General features: G+C 50.3%; 10 protein-coding genes across 10 annotated transcripts; 5 read left to right on the plus strand and 5 right to left on the minus strand.

Moving 5' to 3' along the window:
- Positions 1 to 39: 39 nt before the first annotated feature.
- BO87DRAFT_431454 (uncharacterized protein) lies at positions 40 to 360 on the minus strand (the record flags this gene model as incomplete). The annotated part of the gene is made up of 1 exon (XM_025627589.1): positions 40 to 360. One exon carries the CDS (start codon positions 358 to 360, stop codon positions 40 to 42), a length of 321 nt encoding a protein of 106 aa, XP_025473945.1.
- A 24-nt stretch (positions 361 to 384) lies between these two features.
- On the minus strand, positions 385 to 1,112 carry BO87DRAFT_431455 (uncharacterized protein; the record flags this gene model as incomplete). Its single annotated transcript, XM_025627590.1, has 2 exons — positions 385 to 894; positions 1,035 to 1,112. The coding sequence occupies 2 exons, from the start codon at positions 1,110 to 1,112 to the stop codon at positions 385 to 387; spliced, it is 588 nt and encodes a 195-aa protein (XP_025473946.1).
- BO87DRAFT_411255 (SDR family oxidoreductase) lies at positions 1,013 to 2,635 on the plus strand. The gene is made up of 5 exons (XM_025626421.1): positions 1,013 to 1,303; positions 1,367 to 1,418; positions 1,478 to 1,610; positions 1,675 to 1,965; positions 2,021 to 2,635. Exons 1-5 carry the CDS (start codon positions 1,270 to 1,272, stop codon positions 2,531 to 2,533), a joined length of 1,023 nt encoding a protein of 340 aa, XP_025473947.1. The 5' UTR covers positions 1,013 to 1,269; the 3' UTR covers positions 2,534 to 2,635.
- A 171-nt stretch (positions 2,636 to 2,806) lies between these two features.
- BO87DRAFT_322093 (acyl--CoA ligase) lies at positions 2,807 to 4,601 on the minus strand (the record flags this gene model as incomplete). Its single annotated transcript, XM_025619957.1, has 4 exons — positions 2,807 to 3,754; positions 3,814 to 4,254; positions 4,318 to 4,455; positions 4,509 to 4,601. The coding sequence occupies 4 exons, from the start codon at positions 4,599 to 4,601 to the stop codon at positions 2,807 to 2,809; spliced, it is 1,620 nt and encodes a 539-aa protein (XP_025473948.1).
- A 414-nt stretch (positions 4,602 to 5,015) lies between these two features.
- Positions 5,016 to 6,021, minus strand: BO87DRAFT_463797 (uncharacterized protein; the record flags this gene model as incomplete). The annotated part of the gene is made up of 4 exons (XM_025629258.1): positions 5,016 to 5,277; positions 5,361 to 5,398; positions 5,500 to 5,598; positions 5,653 to 6,021. 4 exons carry the CDS (start codon positions 6,019 to 6,021, stop codon positions 5,043 to 5,045), a joined length of 741 nt encoding a protein of 246 aa, XP_025473949.1. The 3' UTR covers positions 5,016 to 5,042.
- Positions 6,022 to 6,225: 204 nt separating this feature from the next.
- Positions 6,226 to 7,556, plus strand: BO87DRAFT_451383 (FAD-dependent oxidoreductase; the record flags this gene model as incomplete). The annotated part of the gene is made up of 2 exons (XM_025628462.1): positions 6,226 to 6,769; positions 6,853 to 7,556. The coding sequence occupies 2 exons, from the start codon at positions 6,226 to 6,228 to the stop codon at positions 7,554 to 7,556; spliced, it is 1,248 nt and encodes a 415-aa protein (XP_025473950.1).
- A 1,393-nt stretch (positions 7,557 to 8,949) lies between these two features.
- BO87DRAFT_402215 (uncharacterized protein) lies at positions 8,950 to 9,715 on the minus strand (the record flags this gene model as incomplete). Its single annotated transcript, XM_025625664.1, has 2 exons — positions 8,950 to 9,509; positions 9,559 to 9,715. The coding sequence occupies 2 exons, from the start codon at positions 9,713 to 9,715 to the stop codon at positions 8,950 to 8,952; spliced, it is 717 nt and encodes a 238-aa protein (XP_025473951.1).
- A 636-nt stretch (positions 9,716 to 10,351) lies between these two features.
- Positions 10,352 to 12,085, plus strand: BO87DRAFT_402216 (cytochrome P450; the record flags this gene model as incomplete). Its single annotated transcript, XM_025625665.1, has 5 exons — positions 10,352 to 10,417; positions 10,489 to 11,274; positions 11,329 to 11,643; positions 11,694 to 11,860; positions 11,920 to 12,085. The coding sequence occupies 5 exons, from the start codon at positions 10,352 to 10,354 to the stop codon at positions 12,083 to 12,085; spliced, it is 1,500 nt and encodes a 499-aa protein (XP_025473952.1).
- A 955-nt stretch (positions 12,086 to 13,040) lies between these two features.
- Positions 13,041 to 14,149, plus strand: BO87DRAFT_322120 (NAD binding Rossmann fold oxidoreductase; the record flags this gene model as incomplete). The annotated part of the gene is made up of 2 exons (XM_025619958.1): positions 13,041 to 13,367; positions 13,424 to 14,149. The coding sequence occupies 2 exons, from the start codon at positions 13,041 to 13,043 to the stop codon at positions 14,147 to 14,149; spliced, it is 1,053 nt and encodes a 350-aa protein (XP_025473953.1).
- Positions 14,150 to 15,039: 890 nt separating this feature from the next.
- On the plus strand, positions 15,040 to 16,352 carry BO87DRAFT_411257 (branched-chain amino acid aminotransferase; the record flags this gene model as incomplete). Its single annotated transcript, XM_025626422.1, has 5 exons — positions 15,040 to 15,070; positions 15,118 to 15,153; positions 15,203 to 15,316; positions 15,368 to 16,014; positions 16,068 to 16,352. 5 exons carry the CDS (start codon positions 15,040 to 15,042, stop codon positions 16,350 to 16,352), a joined length of 1,113 nt encoding a protein of 370 aa, XP_025473954.1.
- Positions 16,353 to 16,775: the final 423 nt, after the last annotated feature.

Consider the following 16,775-nt stretch of genomic DNA (forward strand, 5'->3'; position numbering starts at 1 on the left):
CATACTGTGATGTATTTCCAACAGAAAACACTGACGGCATCATCGGTTGTGATGTAGGACACCCTCTGGGTATGAAATCATAGATTGACTAGCGAGGTCCTTCAGCTCAGCCACATTGGCAGCGGTAAAGCGCAAGAAAATGCCACTGGGCTGATCAGGGCGCACGACGGGCTGCGCATCGGTGATTGGGGGACGGGTATGGTGGGAGTGATCTAATATGGGTTCACCCGAGCTCGAAAGCGGGATGAGGTTGTGCCGATCGCGATTGACCTGCTCTAAGAGGGAGTCGGAAAACTGTTGTCCCCACATAGCCATGGAGACCAGGCGGACAAAGCCGAAAAGACCGCCTGCATCGGTCATGTTATGTTGGGTGACAAAGTCTAGTCAGACTTCCCCTTCGACGAAGCTGGTCTGAAGGCGGATTACCCGAAACGTGTCCTCTTCAAAATCCTTGAAGCGCGGGGGAAAGGCATTTGTTGGGGCTAGTAGACGCGAGTCTGATATGAGAAATGGGTACCTATACACAGAATTTCCGAGTAAAGAGGGAAGGCGTGCGAAGTCGCGCACCACAATCAGAGGATCTGGGGGAGGGCGTGGTGCAACAACATATCGCTCTGGATTTCCCGGGCCTTTACCAACATTAACAACTTTGCCGGCCATCCAGGGCACATGGGATCGGATCTGGCGCACTGCAGCCTCGGGATCGGCGATGATAGTGTCTTGTGACACCCCCTCAGGCATGGCAAAAGAAAGCATGATGTGGCTGTAGACCTGCAGTACTGGCAGTTTACCGAGGATATACCCGTATGGACTGAGGTCTTCTTTTCGGATCTGGAACCGTTCATTGCTATGGTTCTTACTGACGAACTCGGCTTCTGGGTCGAAGTGCCTGAGCTGGAGGCGATTACTGTAGGTATGGATAATGCACTTATTTCTATGGGTCTATATGATCTTTTACTATAGCCCTCCTAATCGTTGCTTTTCCGCGGACATCCAATAGGATAATGGATAAGTGGGCAACAGATCGGGCACACCCGGAGTTTCTCATACGGACTTGCCATGTCCTTGGGTATCCGAGCATAGGCAGCGATCTCTGACAGTTCATCCTTCATGACTGCTCACCCCAGAATATTTTGTCCGAGCTGAGAATGGAACTTCCCCACACAGCCATGAGCAGTGATATATTTCAACCCTTTTTTAGACAGTATCGCCCTGTAGCAGGAAACACACACAACCAGGAGCTCTGTACTTGTTCACTGGCTGCTCACGATGGGTTCTCTCGCGAAAAAGGTACTACTTACAGGTCAGTGGAATCCACTATTGCCATGCTTTTGCAGCAGATGAACCAACTTTCCTGGATATGTAGGTGGCACAGGCTTCATCGCCTCGCACATTCTGACTGAGCTGCTGGACGCTGGGTAAGCAAGCATTTTCACCAAACGGAAATCCTTCTGCTCACAACGCTGACGTATCCTAGGTATCAAGTGGTAGTGACTGTTCGCACACACGACAAGGGCCGCCAGCTTCTCGAATCGTTGTCGAATACCGGCGATCAGGCTGCTTCGTATGTGGTGGTGGAGGATATTGCCAAAGATGGGGCCTATGATGAGGTAACCCTCACTCTTCTACACGGCTAAGCAGATACTCCAAGTGCCGGCTAACATGGAATACCAGGCTATCCAATCCATTTCTGACCTGGACTTGGTCGTCCACACGGCCTCGCCCTATCATTTCAACTACACCGATCCTAAAACGGACTTCCTTGACCCAGCAATCAAAGGTACCGCCGGACTGCTGGCCTCCATCAAGGCTTACGCACAGACCGTCAAGCGAGTGGTTGTGACTTCCTCTTCGGCTACTATTGTAACTCCTCCCAACCACCCAGAGGTGTACGATGAGACCAGCTATGGATCAATGACCTGGGAGGAGGCCATGGTACCGGAGGTTACATATCGCGCGAGCAAGGTATGGGCCCACTTATCACCGCACGACACTATCCACTACTGACACAGAGCGGAAGATATTCGCTGAGCGCGCCGCCTTCGAATTCGTCGAGAAAGAGAAGCCGAACTTCGACCTTGTCACTATTAACCCCCCGCTGGTGTTCGGACCAAAGCCACGACACGTCACCGATCTCAAAGCCCTGAACACCTCAAACCACATTATCCGTGACCTGATGCTCGGAAAATGGAAAGATGGGGGCGCGCCTATCGCCATTCCTTTCACTTTCGTGGATGTCCGTGATGTTGCGTTCGCTCACCGTAAAGCGCTGGAGCTGCCCGAGGTCAGTGGACATCGCTTCTTTACCGTGGCTGACCACTTCTCGAACAAGCAAGTTGCGGAGGCTATTCGTGCCACGCACCCAGAATTGGCTCACAAGCTGCCTCCAAGCGATATGCCCGATGACCTGCCCCAGCCGATTTTTGGTTTTGATAACTCTAAGTCGCGCAGGATGCTGGGAATGACTTTCCGCGATTTGGACACTTGTGTGGGAGATGCAGTGACCTCGATGATGGAGCAGGCTCATTTGTAGCTATCTCAGAAGTACACTATGTCACATAGACATTGAAGGGTCAGGGAAACGGATTCTCCACGCTTGGCATGACCGTAGGAAGGATCTGGTAGGATAGAGAATAAATATGATATTCTTTCTCATGGTGGTCATAGCCTTCTCAGTACTTTGGGATGATCGCGCTCCTATCGAATAATGAAGACGTAGTCAGGAGCCGAAGCCGCCTGGTTGGCAACCTGGCTGCTGTAGACGTCAATAAGAACCCCTTTCTCTTTTGCCTTCCCTGTCCTTCATCTACAACTTCACCGTGCTCTTATCCTCCAACAACCGCTTCAGAATCTTCCCACTCGCATTACGCGGGATCGCACCCACAAACCGCACCCCACCATCCAACCTCTTATACTTCGCCAACCGCTGCGCCACGTACTCCTTTACCTGATCCTCATGTAGCGACTGATCCTCTCTCACGACATACGCCTTCGGATACTCCGTCTTTGCCTCGGCATCATGGACTCCCACCACCGCGACATCTCGAATGCGCGGATGATTCCTCAGCACGCCCTCCACCTCCGCCGGCGCAACCTGGAACCCGCGAACCTTGATAATATCCTTCTTCCGATCGAGCAGATACCACATTTTTGTCTTGTCATCGCAGTACCCCAAGTCGCCTGTTCTATAGAACCCATCTTTATCGAACGCGTTCTCATTGGCGGAAGGGAGGTTGAAGTATCCGCGTACGATGGTAGGGCCCCGTAGACAGACCTCACCTGTTGTGTCAGGAGCAGTGATATCATTCCCGTCCGAGTCGATTATCTTCGCTTCTATACCGGGGAGTAGCCGGCCCACACTCCCTGTGTCGTCTGGTTCAGGGTAGGGTATCATGGTCGCGATGCAGGAGGCTTCCGTCATGCCCCAGACTTGGGTGAAGGTTGCGTCTAGGGAGAGGAGGGCCTGAAGACGTGCTTGAGTTGTTTTGTCTAGTGGGGCGGCGCCGCAGCGGATGACTTTTAGTGATTGTAATGACTTGGAATTTTTCGAGGTCGTGGACTGGGCGAGTATCGCATGAATAATTGGCGGGACGGCCGTGCATTCGGTAATCTTTTGTTTGTCAACAGTGGTTAAGAAGAGGTCTGGCTCGAAGCGGCGAAGGACGTAGGATGGATCGCCAAGACGGAGGGTGCTGAAGTGTGCGGATGGGGCTGCGGCGGCGTGGAAGAAGGGCAGATAGAGGATTCGGCGTGCCTAGTAGTTGTTAGGTGGGGATTATATGCGACTTGGGGATGGGATGGAGGTGTTCTGACCTCAAATGGGACGGGATGTGCATCGTACACCAGCGTATGTTGTGCGATCAGATTGTAGTGGGTAAAATCCACGGGTTTAGGGAGACCAGTCGTACCGGAGCTGAACAGTCTCGCTACTACGGTGGTTTTCGCTTGACTGGGATCATTAAGACGGCGCCAGTCGGCTTCGCCGTGTTTCAGCAACGCAGTCCAAGGAGCAAGTCCCGTCGTCGCTGGAACCTGCGACTCGCGCGTTGTGAAGGCCCAGATGCGGTCTTGCGGAATACCGTTGCCTTCAGCGGCGGGGATCATGCGATGTAGCATCTCTGGTTCACTGATGACGAATTTAACCTGTGCTTCTCGGAGGTGATAGCCGAGTTCGTGGGATGTATAGCTCGGATTGGTGCCCATGTATATTCCCCCGGCTGCGATTATTCCGAGCACAAGGATGCTGTAATAGATCTGATCATTATGTGAGTGGAATTCCGTCGGAGGGGACGAAATATTCTGTGCTGGAGTGCATACATCATTGAATGAGTGAAGGCACACACAATCGCCGTCCTTCAGACCCGCTGCTTTGAATCCAGCGGCCAACTGACGCACCAGAATGCGGGCTTGTCGCCAGGAAATGGAACGGCTCGTATCGGAGGCATCGATGTAGACCTGCAGTGTTGCATGAGCGGCATCTTGCCATTGGAGGGAGATTATAGGCTTACTGGCTTGTCGATATCATATCGTTCTTCGTCGAAAATCCAGGAAATGATGTCTTGCACGGGAATGTCAATGCTGCCCTCGCCTTGAAAATACATGGTAAATAAGTGAGAGGCGGGGAAAAATTAAGTGGGAATAAAGTCATGTAGTACGAGTGGGGTAGACTGGACCTATATGCCCTAGCTTATGGTCATGTGAATTAGTCCGAGGTCTGGGAATTGAGAGGCTAGCAATGAATGCCGATCGCTCTCAGGTCCAAAGTCCGATCGTAAACTCCGGGTGAAGACTGCCGCAACTGTGCGGAGTAGTACGATCCGAGTAGGAAAGCTTTGCAAAAGCCCACCACTCCATTCGCCGAGAATCAGCTCCTGGTATGTACATTCAGTGACACTGCAGCTCTAAAGACTCATTCTATGAAGGAACAGGATCACTCCAGCTGAATCGCTCTTCAGAATCCCAGGCTTGCTTCAGCCGAGTCAGATCGCCCAGCTTTTCCGGCGTATGCCATACATCTGGCCCCTCATCGCTATGAGCATAATTCACATAAACGGCCAGTTTGTCGAAGCCGCTGGAATGCTGGAAATGGCGGCGAGATTCTTGAAAGAAGGCGTCGACTGGGTCTTCAAGGCAGGCTCCTGTGTGCCATCACTCGAGATTGCTGCGGCTTGAGCGTCAATTTCTGTACAAAATCTTTGTGGCTGGGAGCCCCTTACGTATGCATCTCTATCTGTTGGTGAAGATGAGCCATATCCGATTACGGCGTGGCTAGGGCCGCTTAAGTGGGTTAGCGTTGGACAAGAAAGCGTCCATCGTAGGTGGGATTATAGCGATAGAATTGCAATAACTGCTTCAAGTACGACTCCCAGGCAAATGTGTCGGTGTGGGAGAGCCAATACTGTAGACATTGACAGCTTGGTATTTAGAGCAGGCCCCTACTTCCTGGGCGGCTAAGCCAAAGAAGGTGGTGTCGAGCAGGGCCTTTCAGGGCACGGTTACACTGCGGGACATAACCGGGAGGAGACTGTTGAAGGGGCTCAATAGCCCCAACGCTTGTTCTTGAGGGCCGTAGCAAATAGTATTCGCCGGCACAAGTGGCTTTCCCATAATTAGTACCGTGGTCGAGGAGGAACCATCTTGACCAATGCTCACCTGGCCAATGGTTCGGTTATAGGCCACCGCCGGAGTTAGTTTCAGTTCAGGCGGAAGCGTCTCATCGACAGAGCTCAGTGCCTGCAGAATAGCAGCGTGCTCGGTAGCAACAAAGATGAAGTTTACATTGGTGACAAGACTCCCATTGGTTGCACGATGTGTGCAACAGGTAGCCGTGGTAACAACTCCAAGGTTGGACCCGGCAAAGGGCAGGCCCACGCAAAGCTCGGGATATTTTGTGTCAGAGACTTCGATAAGGTCTCCCATCGCGGTGACTCGTCGAACAGTCTCGAGCGAATCTAGGAGCAACCTATGCAACCCATGCAGCCCTTGTAGACTATCAATACCACCTCCTAGGGTCATGCCCATAACTCCTGTCAATAATGAAACCAATACAAAACTCTTATGTAAATTCAGTGATCCCCTCAATTAACGCAGTCGTCATCTTGGCAGTAAGCACAAAAATCTTATACCCTATCGATAAACAGCCATCTAGCACCCCACCACTAATATTGGAGGGATAGATATGTCGCTTCCCAACAACTTACCCCAATTAATTCATACGCCAGCAAGATGGATACAGACAAATTTGAAATCGCCATAATCGGGGCCGGAATCACGGGTATCACCCTGACCTTGGGACTCCTGTCTCGCGGCATCCCCGTCCGCGTCTACGAGCGAGCCCGCGACTTTCACGAAATCGGAGCGGGCATCGGCTTCACTCCCAACGCCGAATGGGCAATGAAAGTGGTCAACCCGCGTATCCATACTGCATTCAAACGCGTCGCTACCCCTAATGCTTCAGACTGGTTCCAGTGGGTGGACGGATTCAACGAGACCAGTATCGACCCGCGGGAGACCGAGGAACAGCTGCTTTTCAAGATCTACCTAGGCGAGCGTGGTTTCGAGGGCTGTCACCGTGCCCAATTGTTGGGAGAGCTAGCACGTCTACTCCCTGAGGGTATTGTTACCTTCCACAAGGCGCTGGATACTATGGAGCCCGCAGCAGATAATAGACTCGGCCAGCTACTCCGTTTCCAAGATGGCACGACAGTTACAGCTCATGCAGTGATCGGCTGCGACGGGATCCGGTCGCGTGTTCGCCAAATTCTCTTCGGTGAAGACCACCTAGCAGCATCGGCTCATTACAGCCATAAATATGCGGCGCGCGGCCTTATCCCGATGATCGCGCCAGGGAAGCACTGGGCGACGCTAAAGTGGCGACGCGCTTCATGCACCTCGGTCCTGATGCCCATGCTCTGACCTTCCCCGTTGCCCTCGGATCACCGTTGAATGTCGTCGCCTTCGTCACAGACCCTAACCCCTGGCCATATGCTGATCGTTGGACGGCTCAGAGGAACAAGGCCGATGTGGCGGCTGCCTTTTCTCGCTTTGGCCCTACGATGCGCACCATAATCGACCTGCTGCCTGATCCTACTGATCAATGGGCTGTTTTTGATACGTACGATCATCCTCCGAATACCTATTCCCGAGGACCTGTCTGTATAGCCGGCGATGCAGCTCATGCGGCGGCTCCGCATCACGGCGCCGGTGCGGGCTGTGGTGTAGAAGACGTGGCTGCGCTGTGTGCGGTGCTTGACCTGGCTGCGAAGAGAGTGGACGCGACGAAATGTGGCCCCACGGGGAAAGCCGCTCGAATAACAACCGCATTTGAGACTTATGATGCTGTTCGTCGTGAGCGTGCGCAGTGGCTGGTTGAAAGTAGTCGCATTATCGGTAATTTATACGAATGGCAGGATAATGAGGTCGGTTCTGATGCCTCTAAATGCCATGATGAGGTGTATTGGCGATCTCACCGTATCTGGGACTATGACATTGATACTATGATGACTAAAACGGCTAAGGTGTTTGAGGTGCGGGTGGCCGAGTTGACGAAGAATTAGAATAACTATTGTTAGATACTGAATACAATATGAGGCTTGCAGTCATATTCTTTCGTGCATGTAATTTTTAAGGTTCTTGAACCATCTATATGACCGTGTCTATGTATTTGCAAATAAGGTCAACCTGCCACTTAAGCCTCTTACACCATATGGTTCTTATTTTTTAGCGATACTGTGGAGGAAGTCAACTCAGGCTTCCACAAGCAAGCGATGGCCCTTTGGTGCCATCATCAAGTACTGCTCCTATGCCAAATCTCATCCCGCATGCTATTCCGACGCGACATGTGAACCTCGGGAAATTGATGTAGGAAGAGGGCCGTGGTCAGTCGGCTCTCCGATAACGCGAGGCTATTACCGATACACGCTATTTTCGACTGAAGTGGTTAACGATAAGTGAGATAATGTATGAGTGTTTCGGTAGTAAACGGCGGCTTACTCCTGGAGGTGCCACCGAAGGCATGTAGGCGTCTTTCATCTCATGGGTCGGAGACTCCCATCGACGAGGCTCTAACCTTCGAATGGATAAATATACCATTAGCATGTACAGCATTTCCAGATATAGTCATATGTTAGAGGTGATGGGGATATACCTTTTGGAATCCTGAAAGATAGCTTCGTTGCGATGCAGTGTACACACTTGAGTGGAAACCATAGTTCCACCAGGGAGATAATACGCAACAGGGCAAGTTGCGGGATCATCTTATCTGCCAAGAGCTGATGAGGAAATTGGCTAGCATATTTGGGCTGGTGGTCGAATGATGTCTGCTGCTGAGGATATCTCCTCCTATAGTGTGGACTCGCTGGTGGCGGTTGAACTGCGCAATTTGATCGTCGCAGATGGGCGCTGATGTCTCTATTTTTGATTTGATACAGTGCCGTCTTTGGAGGGTTTGTCAATTAGGGTTGCGAATAAACGGGCGTAGGGCTAGATGCTTTTCGTCCGTTGCCATTGATAGGTTGCAATCTTGGGAATGCATTGGCTCATTCAACCTTTGGCATTACGGAAATAGGAAATGGGAAAATTCAAGATACTATACAATGAATCCTTGCTTGAAAACTCTCTAAACGCCTAAGATATAAACACACAGCAACCTCAGCTTGTTATGTACATGTGCTATCGGAAATGTTGGAATAATAAAGTAGAAATAGCTCTCGGAAAGCAGGTACAAAATATATTCATTGCAGAATAATGCTGTGCCAGCGAATTCCAGTTCCTTATGTTACCAATACCAAAAACGAGCAATCAAATCTCACAAATGAGCCAAAACCTCTCTTACACGTCATCCACCACTCTCTCCAGCCGAGTGAGGTTTATATAGCGCACTCGAGTAGAAAGTTCCCGACACTTCCCCGGTAAGTACCAGATCCCCCACGCACCTAAAACCACGACCATTTAATACCCATCAAATGCGTACGAAGGCCATTCATAGTCCACGAGAAACTCAATGCCGCCCGCCATTGTCAGCCGCATCACGTTGCGTCCAGTGGCAATGATTGAGCCTGCTAAGGGGATCAATTGGTTCCACATCTTCCAGTTAGCCAGCACGCAGCTACTAGCAGCTGTAGGATGGCGTCCCAAGCGATAGCTCACCCAGATATTTTCTGCCATAGTGAATCCCCAGAAAACTGTCCGGATCACGTATAAAGCAATTGTTAGCTTCGTCCCCGTCGCCACGGTTGCAGTCGAGGATGAGACTGTCATGCACCCTCCAACAAGCTGAACGACCATCAAAATTGCGTTCAGAGCGGGATAGGCGCCCCTCTGCCACGCCAGTGGGAGCCAACAAAATTGTTCGGCATCGAGCACGTTAACAAATTCGCTTTGAGTGAGGTTAACGGAAAACATAATCAATGTCGGTCCCATCAACAGTGCAACTGATTGCACACCGTACGTGGCCCTATTGCAGACATCTTGCGTCGAAAAGGATCGCGCTGTATATCCGACCAATTGTGCTACATGTTGTTAACGAAGTAAAAGGGCATCAGTGATCGGGATACTTACCCAGACCACCGAGGACGAAGAATATGCCGAACCTCGCTTTTGACTCAATCATGCGGTATATATGGATGGTAGTCAGGGTAGAGAATAGAATGACTGCGATAATTGCCAATGCAAGGCTAGGGGTATACAAATACAATTCGCATTGCGTAGAAGTCATGATTGGAAGTTGTTCACAGTGGAAGAGGTCGTTGAGAATAACTTTCCTTGGAAGATGTAGACCGCGAGGATTGAGCGTCGCATTGGTCTATACATATATACGTCTTCTTGTATCTAGGCAGTCGAATTAACCTTCTAAACAGCGGATGTAACAAGTACAAACTATGCTTGATTCTGCCCTTTTCCTGCTGAGAGATGCAGACGAAGGAATTTGGCTACAACGGCAATTTTTAGGATGCCCTTGCTGGTCCAGGACTCCACGGATATACATAAGTACGGAAACAGCTGTTTGGCGAGATATGGTTGGCTTGTTCACCATCAACGTCGTGCAGATCTTCTTGTTAGATTGTGTTTCAGGGTTCCACATTTCGGGTTGGCTTCGGGTTCGGGTTCGGGTTCGCATTCGAACTCGCTTTCCATTTTTTCTGCAGGAACTTTAATTGAAGGTTTATTTGCTTGCCTCCTCCCGCGTTTCTATTCTCAGATCATTCTGGACTTTGAATTGTGGCAGCCTGCGCATGTCTCCAAATACATCCATTAAAAGAAAGCACCTCCTACTTGTATATAAATATGGCCGAAGCAACCTTACCTGGAATATTCTATCATCCACTGGCGGATGGTCCTCACATTGCTGAACATGCTCACAACGAACAATCTAATTCTAATTGACGGTAGCACGGGGTTGGCAGTACTTCTTTCCACGGTATTATCTCTTCCTTGCTATAAATACTTCCTTGCTATAAATACAACACTAAATCTAACTGTCCTGCGCAGATCATCATTTATTATGTCACTAGAATTGTCTATAGTGTCTTCTTTCACCCACTCAGTCGGTTCCCGGGCCCGGTCTCCCATGCCCTTTCTCGCCTTCCCTATTGCTACTATGCGCTCCTAGGGACGCTCCCATTCCATACGTTGGACCTCCATGATCGTTATGGGGATATTGTCCGCATTGCACCTGATGAACTTGCGTTCTCGCATCCGGACGCCTGGAAGGACATCATGGGCCACAAGAACGGCGAGGAAGAGCTGGGCAAAGCCGATTGGTTTTACCGACCGTTTCCCGAAGCACGACACATTGTCAACGAAGAGCGAGATCAGCATAAACGTCTGCGTCGCGCCATGGCTCATGGTTTCTCGGAGAAGTCAATGCGAGATCAGGAGCCCTTGATTCGCAAATACACTGATTTGCTTTTGGAGAAGTTGCATGTGCACTGCGAAAGTGGACAACCCGTGGCCCTTTCAGACTGGTACAATTTCACCACCTTTGATATCATCGGTGATCTTGCATTTGGTGAAGCGTTTGGTTGTTTGGAAAATGCAAAATATGATTCTTGGATCAAAAGTATATTTAAATCGGGGCGGTTGGGAGTCATACTTCAGTCAATATCGTTCTACCCCATGTTCAGAACACTTCTATTGCTGTTGGTTCCGAAATCGCTCCAGGATGCCCAGAAGAAGCATAAAGCCCTTACCACGACTAAGATGCTCCGCCGATTGGCTATTACCGAAAATCGACCGGATCTGATCAACAGTCTGTTAAAGAAAAAGGAAGATTTGGTAAGGTACAAAGAATCACGTTTGCCAAAGGTTCATTCTCACCCGTACATGTAGGGCCTGAGCATGGATCACCTGATCGCTAACGCCGAGATTCTGATTATTGGAGGCTCAGAGACCACAGCGTCTTTGTTGAGTGGAGTCACCTATTTCCTTCTCGAGAACCCTGGAGCTCATCAAAAGCTGAGGGACGAAGTTCGGTCCACTTTCCGCAGCCAAGATGAGATCAACCTGATCAGTGTCAACAAATTATCCTATATGCTCGCGTGTCTTGATGAAGGTTTGCGTATGTACCCACCTATAGCAAACGGTCTCCCGCGCATGTGCCCGCGAGGAGGCTGCACGGTGCTTGGACACTATATACCAGCAAGCGTGGGTCTATCTATGATCTCCTATTAGAACGTTTCTAACATGTTACACAGACTTATGTGTCAATGCACCAGTGGGCACTCTATCATCGTGAAAAGTACTTCACGGACCCCAACTCATATCACCCCGAGCGTTTCATGGGCAGCCCTCAGTTCGCGAATGATCGTCGTGACGTTTTTCAACCATTCCATGTGGGCCCAAGAAATTGCCTGGGGAGAAAGTAAGTTCCAATTCAATCTCTTGCTCCATTCCCGTGGTGTGACTAAGCTTTTTCTTTAGCCTTGCATACAGCGAGATGCGTCTCATTCTCGCCTTGATCATGTTTAACTTTGATATGGTTATCTCGGAGGTCTGCCATGACTGGATCCAGCAGAAGAACTTTCTGATGTGGGAGAAACGGCCGCTGAAAGTCTACCTGAAACCTGTAACCAGGGATAGTCCGTGATTGTTTGCGTTCACTATATTTGTGTGGACCCAAGCGACATGCAGTCTATAAATACATTTGCTATCCTCATGAATCTTTCCTGCCCTTTGCTATCAACCTGATCGCAATTACTCGATCCGCTGGTATAACACATTGACGCCAGTTCAGTGGGTAAACGCCTGATTTTGTAGGTACATTAGTCCTAGTACATGAGGATCTAGTGTCAGGGAATATCAGCTCAGCAAGCGGATTAAAACATTCACAGCGTTCTGCAGTTCGTGCTCCAACACAAATGGAAGGAAGCCAACGCTGACTAGATTACACACGTTTACTATGTTCTTGGATACTTTCTATGATGTTCCAACGCTCCAGGCTCATCTTCTGGTTCTGCAAGACAAGTTGTGGCTCGCTGGAATTGAAGATTACCCAAACATCAACATTATCCTCAAATTCAATCGACGATTGAAGGAGGGCGCATCAAATGACACATAATTGATATGGCAGCACGGACCATTCACCAGGTCTCCTCCTAGTAAAGAGTAAGCTCGATCAATAATTTTCCAATCTTGAAACCATGATGGAGCTCCCTTGTGGCGGGGGCATCTCCTCTTTATCGAAGAATTTGTGTACTGCACTTCGGCTGAGCTGCCTGACTATGTGGGCCTGATCTGTTATCCTCTTGTCTATTGCAGGGATCACAACCGAGGCATGATCTCAAATACGACGTACAACACAAGCCGAGCTGACCCATGCATGCCTCGAACACCAAACAGTGCTCACGATATGCCAACAGATTGCGTATATCCACCGATATTATTTCTATCAGCGAGGCGGGTCACTCCACGCCTCATCGACCTCTATCTCAATCCTAGTTAGGCTAAAGGCTTGCCCAGTCAATATAAATATCTCCCTGTCTGTCTACCCATCTCCCAACCTCAACATCCAATCTTCAATTGTCAATATTCTCAATACAGCAATGGCTCCTCGTACCCTCCAGATTGCCTGCGCCGGCCTAGGCCGCATGGGCAAACGTCACGCCCTGAACATACTGCACCGGTCCCCGCGGTCCACGCTGGTGGCAGCATTCACATCAGACCCTGTTGAAGCCGCATGGGCTGAGGCCAACCTGGTTCCCTACGGAGTGACCATCTACTCAGACTACGATGCTATGCTAGGCCACAGCGGTCTTGAAGCTGTGCTCGTCTCCACCATTACTACTGTTCACGCAGAACAGGCCATCAAAGCCATCGAAGCAGGAAAGCATGTGCTGTGCGAGAAGCCACTCTCAACAGACGCTGCTATTGTATGTTATCTCGGATTTCATCATGTCAACATTCGTTACTAACGGTCAGAACTTAGTGCCAATCCGTCGCCGACGCGGCAACCCTCCACCCCGAGCTAAAAGTCATGTGCGGATTTTCCCGTCGCTTCGACGTCTCATACAGAGACGCCTACCACAAGATGAGCATGGGGCTCATCGGTACCCCTGCCATCATCCGCAGCCAAACATGCGACAAGATCGACCCCACCGGCGCCTTCGTGAATTTCGCCGCCACCTCAGGCGGGATCTTCTGCGACTGCTCCGTCCACGACATCGACCTGATCCTGTGGTTCTTTGGGGCCGACAGCAAAGTGAAGAGCGTGGTAGCTAGTGGGACCGTGGCCCTGCATCCCGAGCTCAAGGCTTACGGGGATGCGGATAACGCGGTCGGGATTATCGAGTTCCATGGGGGCCGGGTGGCGTATCTGTATTGTTCGCGGATGATGGCGGCGGGGCAGGAGGATACGACGGAGATTATTGGAACGGAGGGAAAGTTAGTGGTCAATGGCCATGCGCAGAAGAACCTGGTGGGGATCTTTGATCGCACTGGGGCTAGACGCGAGTTGCCGGCGCATTACTATGAGCGCTTCGAGATGGCGTTCGTAGACGAGGTCAATGAGTTTGCGGCGGCTTGTTTGGATGATACTGAGCTGCCTATGGGGATTCAGGGTGCAGTGGAGGCTGTCAGAATTGCGAAGACATTGCAGGGCTCTCTGGGAAGTGGGGAGAAGGTGCGGTTTGATGAGCTGGGGGCTAGGCTTTGAGTGTGGTAATTCTTTTCTCGGGGGATCTTGGAAGCAATAGAGCAGCGTTATTGGTAGATTGAATGGGATTTACTATACTTGATGCATCATTGAGGTTCTATGACTTCCTGCTAGCTTCCTGTCGATTATCGGCGTAAATCTGAAGGATCTCGATGCGTCTACCAGGGGGATGTGGATGCTTGACATGAGTTGGGAGTGCGAAACGTAGAATTAGGGTGGAGTCTGATTTCAGTGACTGTAATACAATGTGTACTGTATGTCTGTATGTATCGTAAGTAATTTGGTCTTAGAACATGATAACAATACACTAGTAATAATACCAATTTGGGACCTCGTGGCCTGATCGGCTTCCTGCGGAACTCAATTCCAACCAAGAGAATAAGAAACACAGCTAAGCACGTTGCTATACGGGGATGCTACTGGAGCTAGTCTCACGTCAGCGGGCGAGACACGAACGATATCGGAGAAAATCGTTCGTAACTGCGCTCGATTCGCAGATCGCGTTTCTAGCCAGGTCAGGTTAGCTGCACCTGCAGCAGAGCTCGATCCTGCCGAAACTACAACTTTGCCAATGTGCCAACAATCTCCGAACACGAGAGCTTCAGCTTCAGGATGAAACACTTGGCTGATGCTTATGATGTATCAGATTGCTTATCTGTTCAACGCACGAAGATGCTGCATTTACGAGAGCGGAAGGGCGTATATGGTTCACTCAGCATGGGGCCAACCATGTGGCAGGTCTTGTAGATTGGAACGCATTTGGTACCGCATCGGCAGTGTAAGTCTCAGGTCTTTTTATCTCGTCATTCGTTTGCCTTTGTAGCATCCTCATAATCATTCTACCATACTCACCTTCCGCACGCTTCACAAAGTACACTGTAACCTGCACAATGGCCTTCGCACCTCCAGCAGCTGACCTTGGTACATCCACCTCATTCATCCACCACAATCATCACTAACCACCACAGACTGGTCGAAACTTGGGCTCGCCGTGACCGACATCGGTACATTCTATCTGCAGCCCTAACGATATATCACAACTAACCCAGGCAGTCAATGGCCACGTCGAATGCAAATTCGACCCAACAACCCAAACCTGGCAAGCCCCAACCTTCGTCAAAGACCCCTACCTCCGCATCCATGGTCTTGCCCCGGGCCTCAACTATGGTATACCCAATCCCCTCCTATACCCCCTCCAATGGTCACTAATCACAATAGGCCAACAAATCTACGAAGGTCTCAAAGCCACCCGCAATGCCAACGAAGAGATCCTCCTCTTCCGCCCTGACAAGCACGCCTCTCGCATGGCCCACTCCGCCGACCTAGTTTCTATCCCTGCCATCCCGGACACACTCTTCCTCGACGCCGTCCGCCTCGCCGTATCCGAGAATGCTGCCTTTGTGCCACCCCACTCCACTAACGCAGCGCTCTACATCCGCCCGCTCGCCTTCGGCGTAGGAGGGCATTTCGCCCTCACCCCTCCCCGCGAGTACCTTTTTTGTGTATATGTGCAGCCCTTCGGCACCTACCACGGTACCGGAGCAGCGGATGCGCTGGTCATTGAGGAGTTTGATCGTGCCGCGCCCCGGGGCACAGGCCATGGGAAGGTCGGCGGGAACTATGCGCCTGTGATGAAATATACAGAAATGGCGAGAAAGGAGGGGTTTCCGCTTACTTTGCATCTAGATAGTCAGTCACAGACGGAGGTCGATGAGTTCTCGACGTCGAGCTTCCTGGGCATTGTTAAGGATGGAGAGGTGGTTAGGCTGGTTGTGCCGGATAGTAAGTGTGTTATTGATAGTGTGACGAGTGATTCAGTGCAGGGGATAGCGAGGAGTTTGGGGTGGGTAGTGGAGAAGAGGAGTGTATGTGTATCTGTTCTCACCCTTGCGGGATGTATGTGCTGACTGCTGCTTAGGTGCCCTGGGATACACTTGACCAATACACTGAGGTCATGGCGGCTGGAACTGCAGCTGCTGTGGTTCCTATTCGGTCGATTACGCGGAGTTCGACTGGGGAGAAGCTTGAGTTCGGCAGTGGGCCGCTGTGCTTGGAGTTGTTGACGAGGTTGAGGAAGATTCAGCGGGGAGAGACTGGTGAAGAGTTTGCTGAGTGGGTAGAGGCTGTGAAGACACCGGAGACGGTGTATGAGAAGTATGCGGGTGAGAAGATGGCGAATGGTATTGCAAATGGTTTTCATTAGATCTGAGATATAGTCATGTTGGTCAATCAGTATATATTATTTATATTATTGCAGGTCGTATTCATGTTGCATACTTGGGCTTCCTCGGATAGTAATGACTCTTTGTAACTAGAACTATGTACCATTAAGAACGTTTGCAGCTTACTACTATTGCCCAAGTTAGAAAGTCTAATAGTATAATGACTTGTATGTGTCCGATACACTGGCAGATAGATAGCTAACTGGTAGTTGGCGTGCTCGAGGTAGCTTTTACTGGGACCTACTAGAAAAGAGCCTATTATCACAACAAGTCTAGAACGATGAGAACACTCTAGTGTACCATTGAACTGAATACAATTAGAGTCTCATGCTAGATGGAGTTTATGAGACATGCGTAAGAAGCAGCGGGTCAACATAATCCTGCTCTTGGATGACCAATACAAC

This window comes from Aspergillus neoniger (assembly GCF_003184625.1).
Source record: "Aspergillus neoniger CBS 115656 unplaced genomic scaffold BO87scaffold_67, whole genome shotgun sequence".
In the NCBI taxonomy this organism is placed as follows: domain Eukaryota; kingdom Fungi; phylum Ascomycota; class Eurotiomycetes; order Eurotiales; family Aspergillaceae; genus Aspergillus; species Aspergillus neoniger.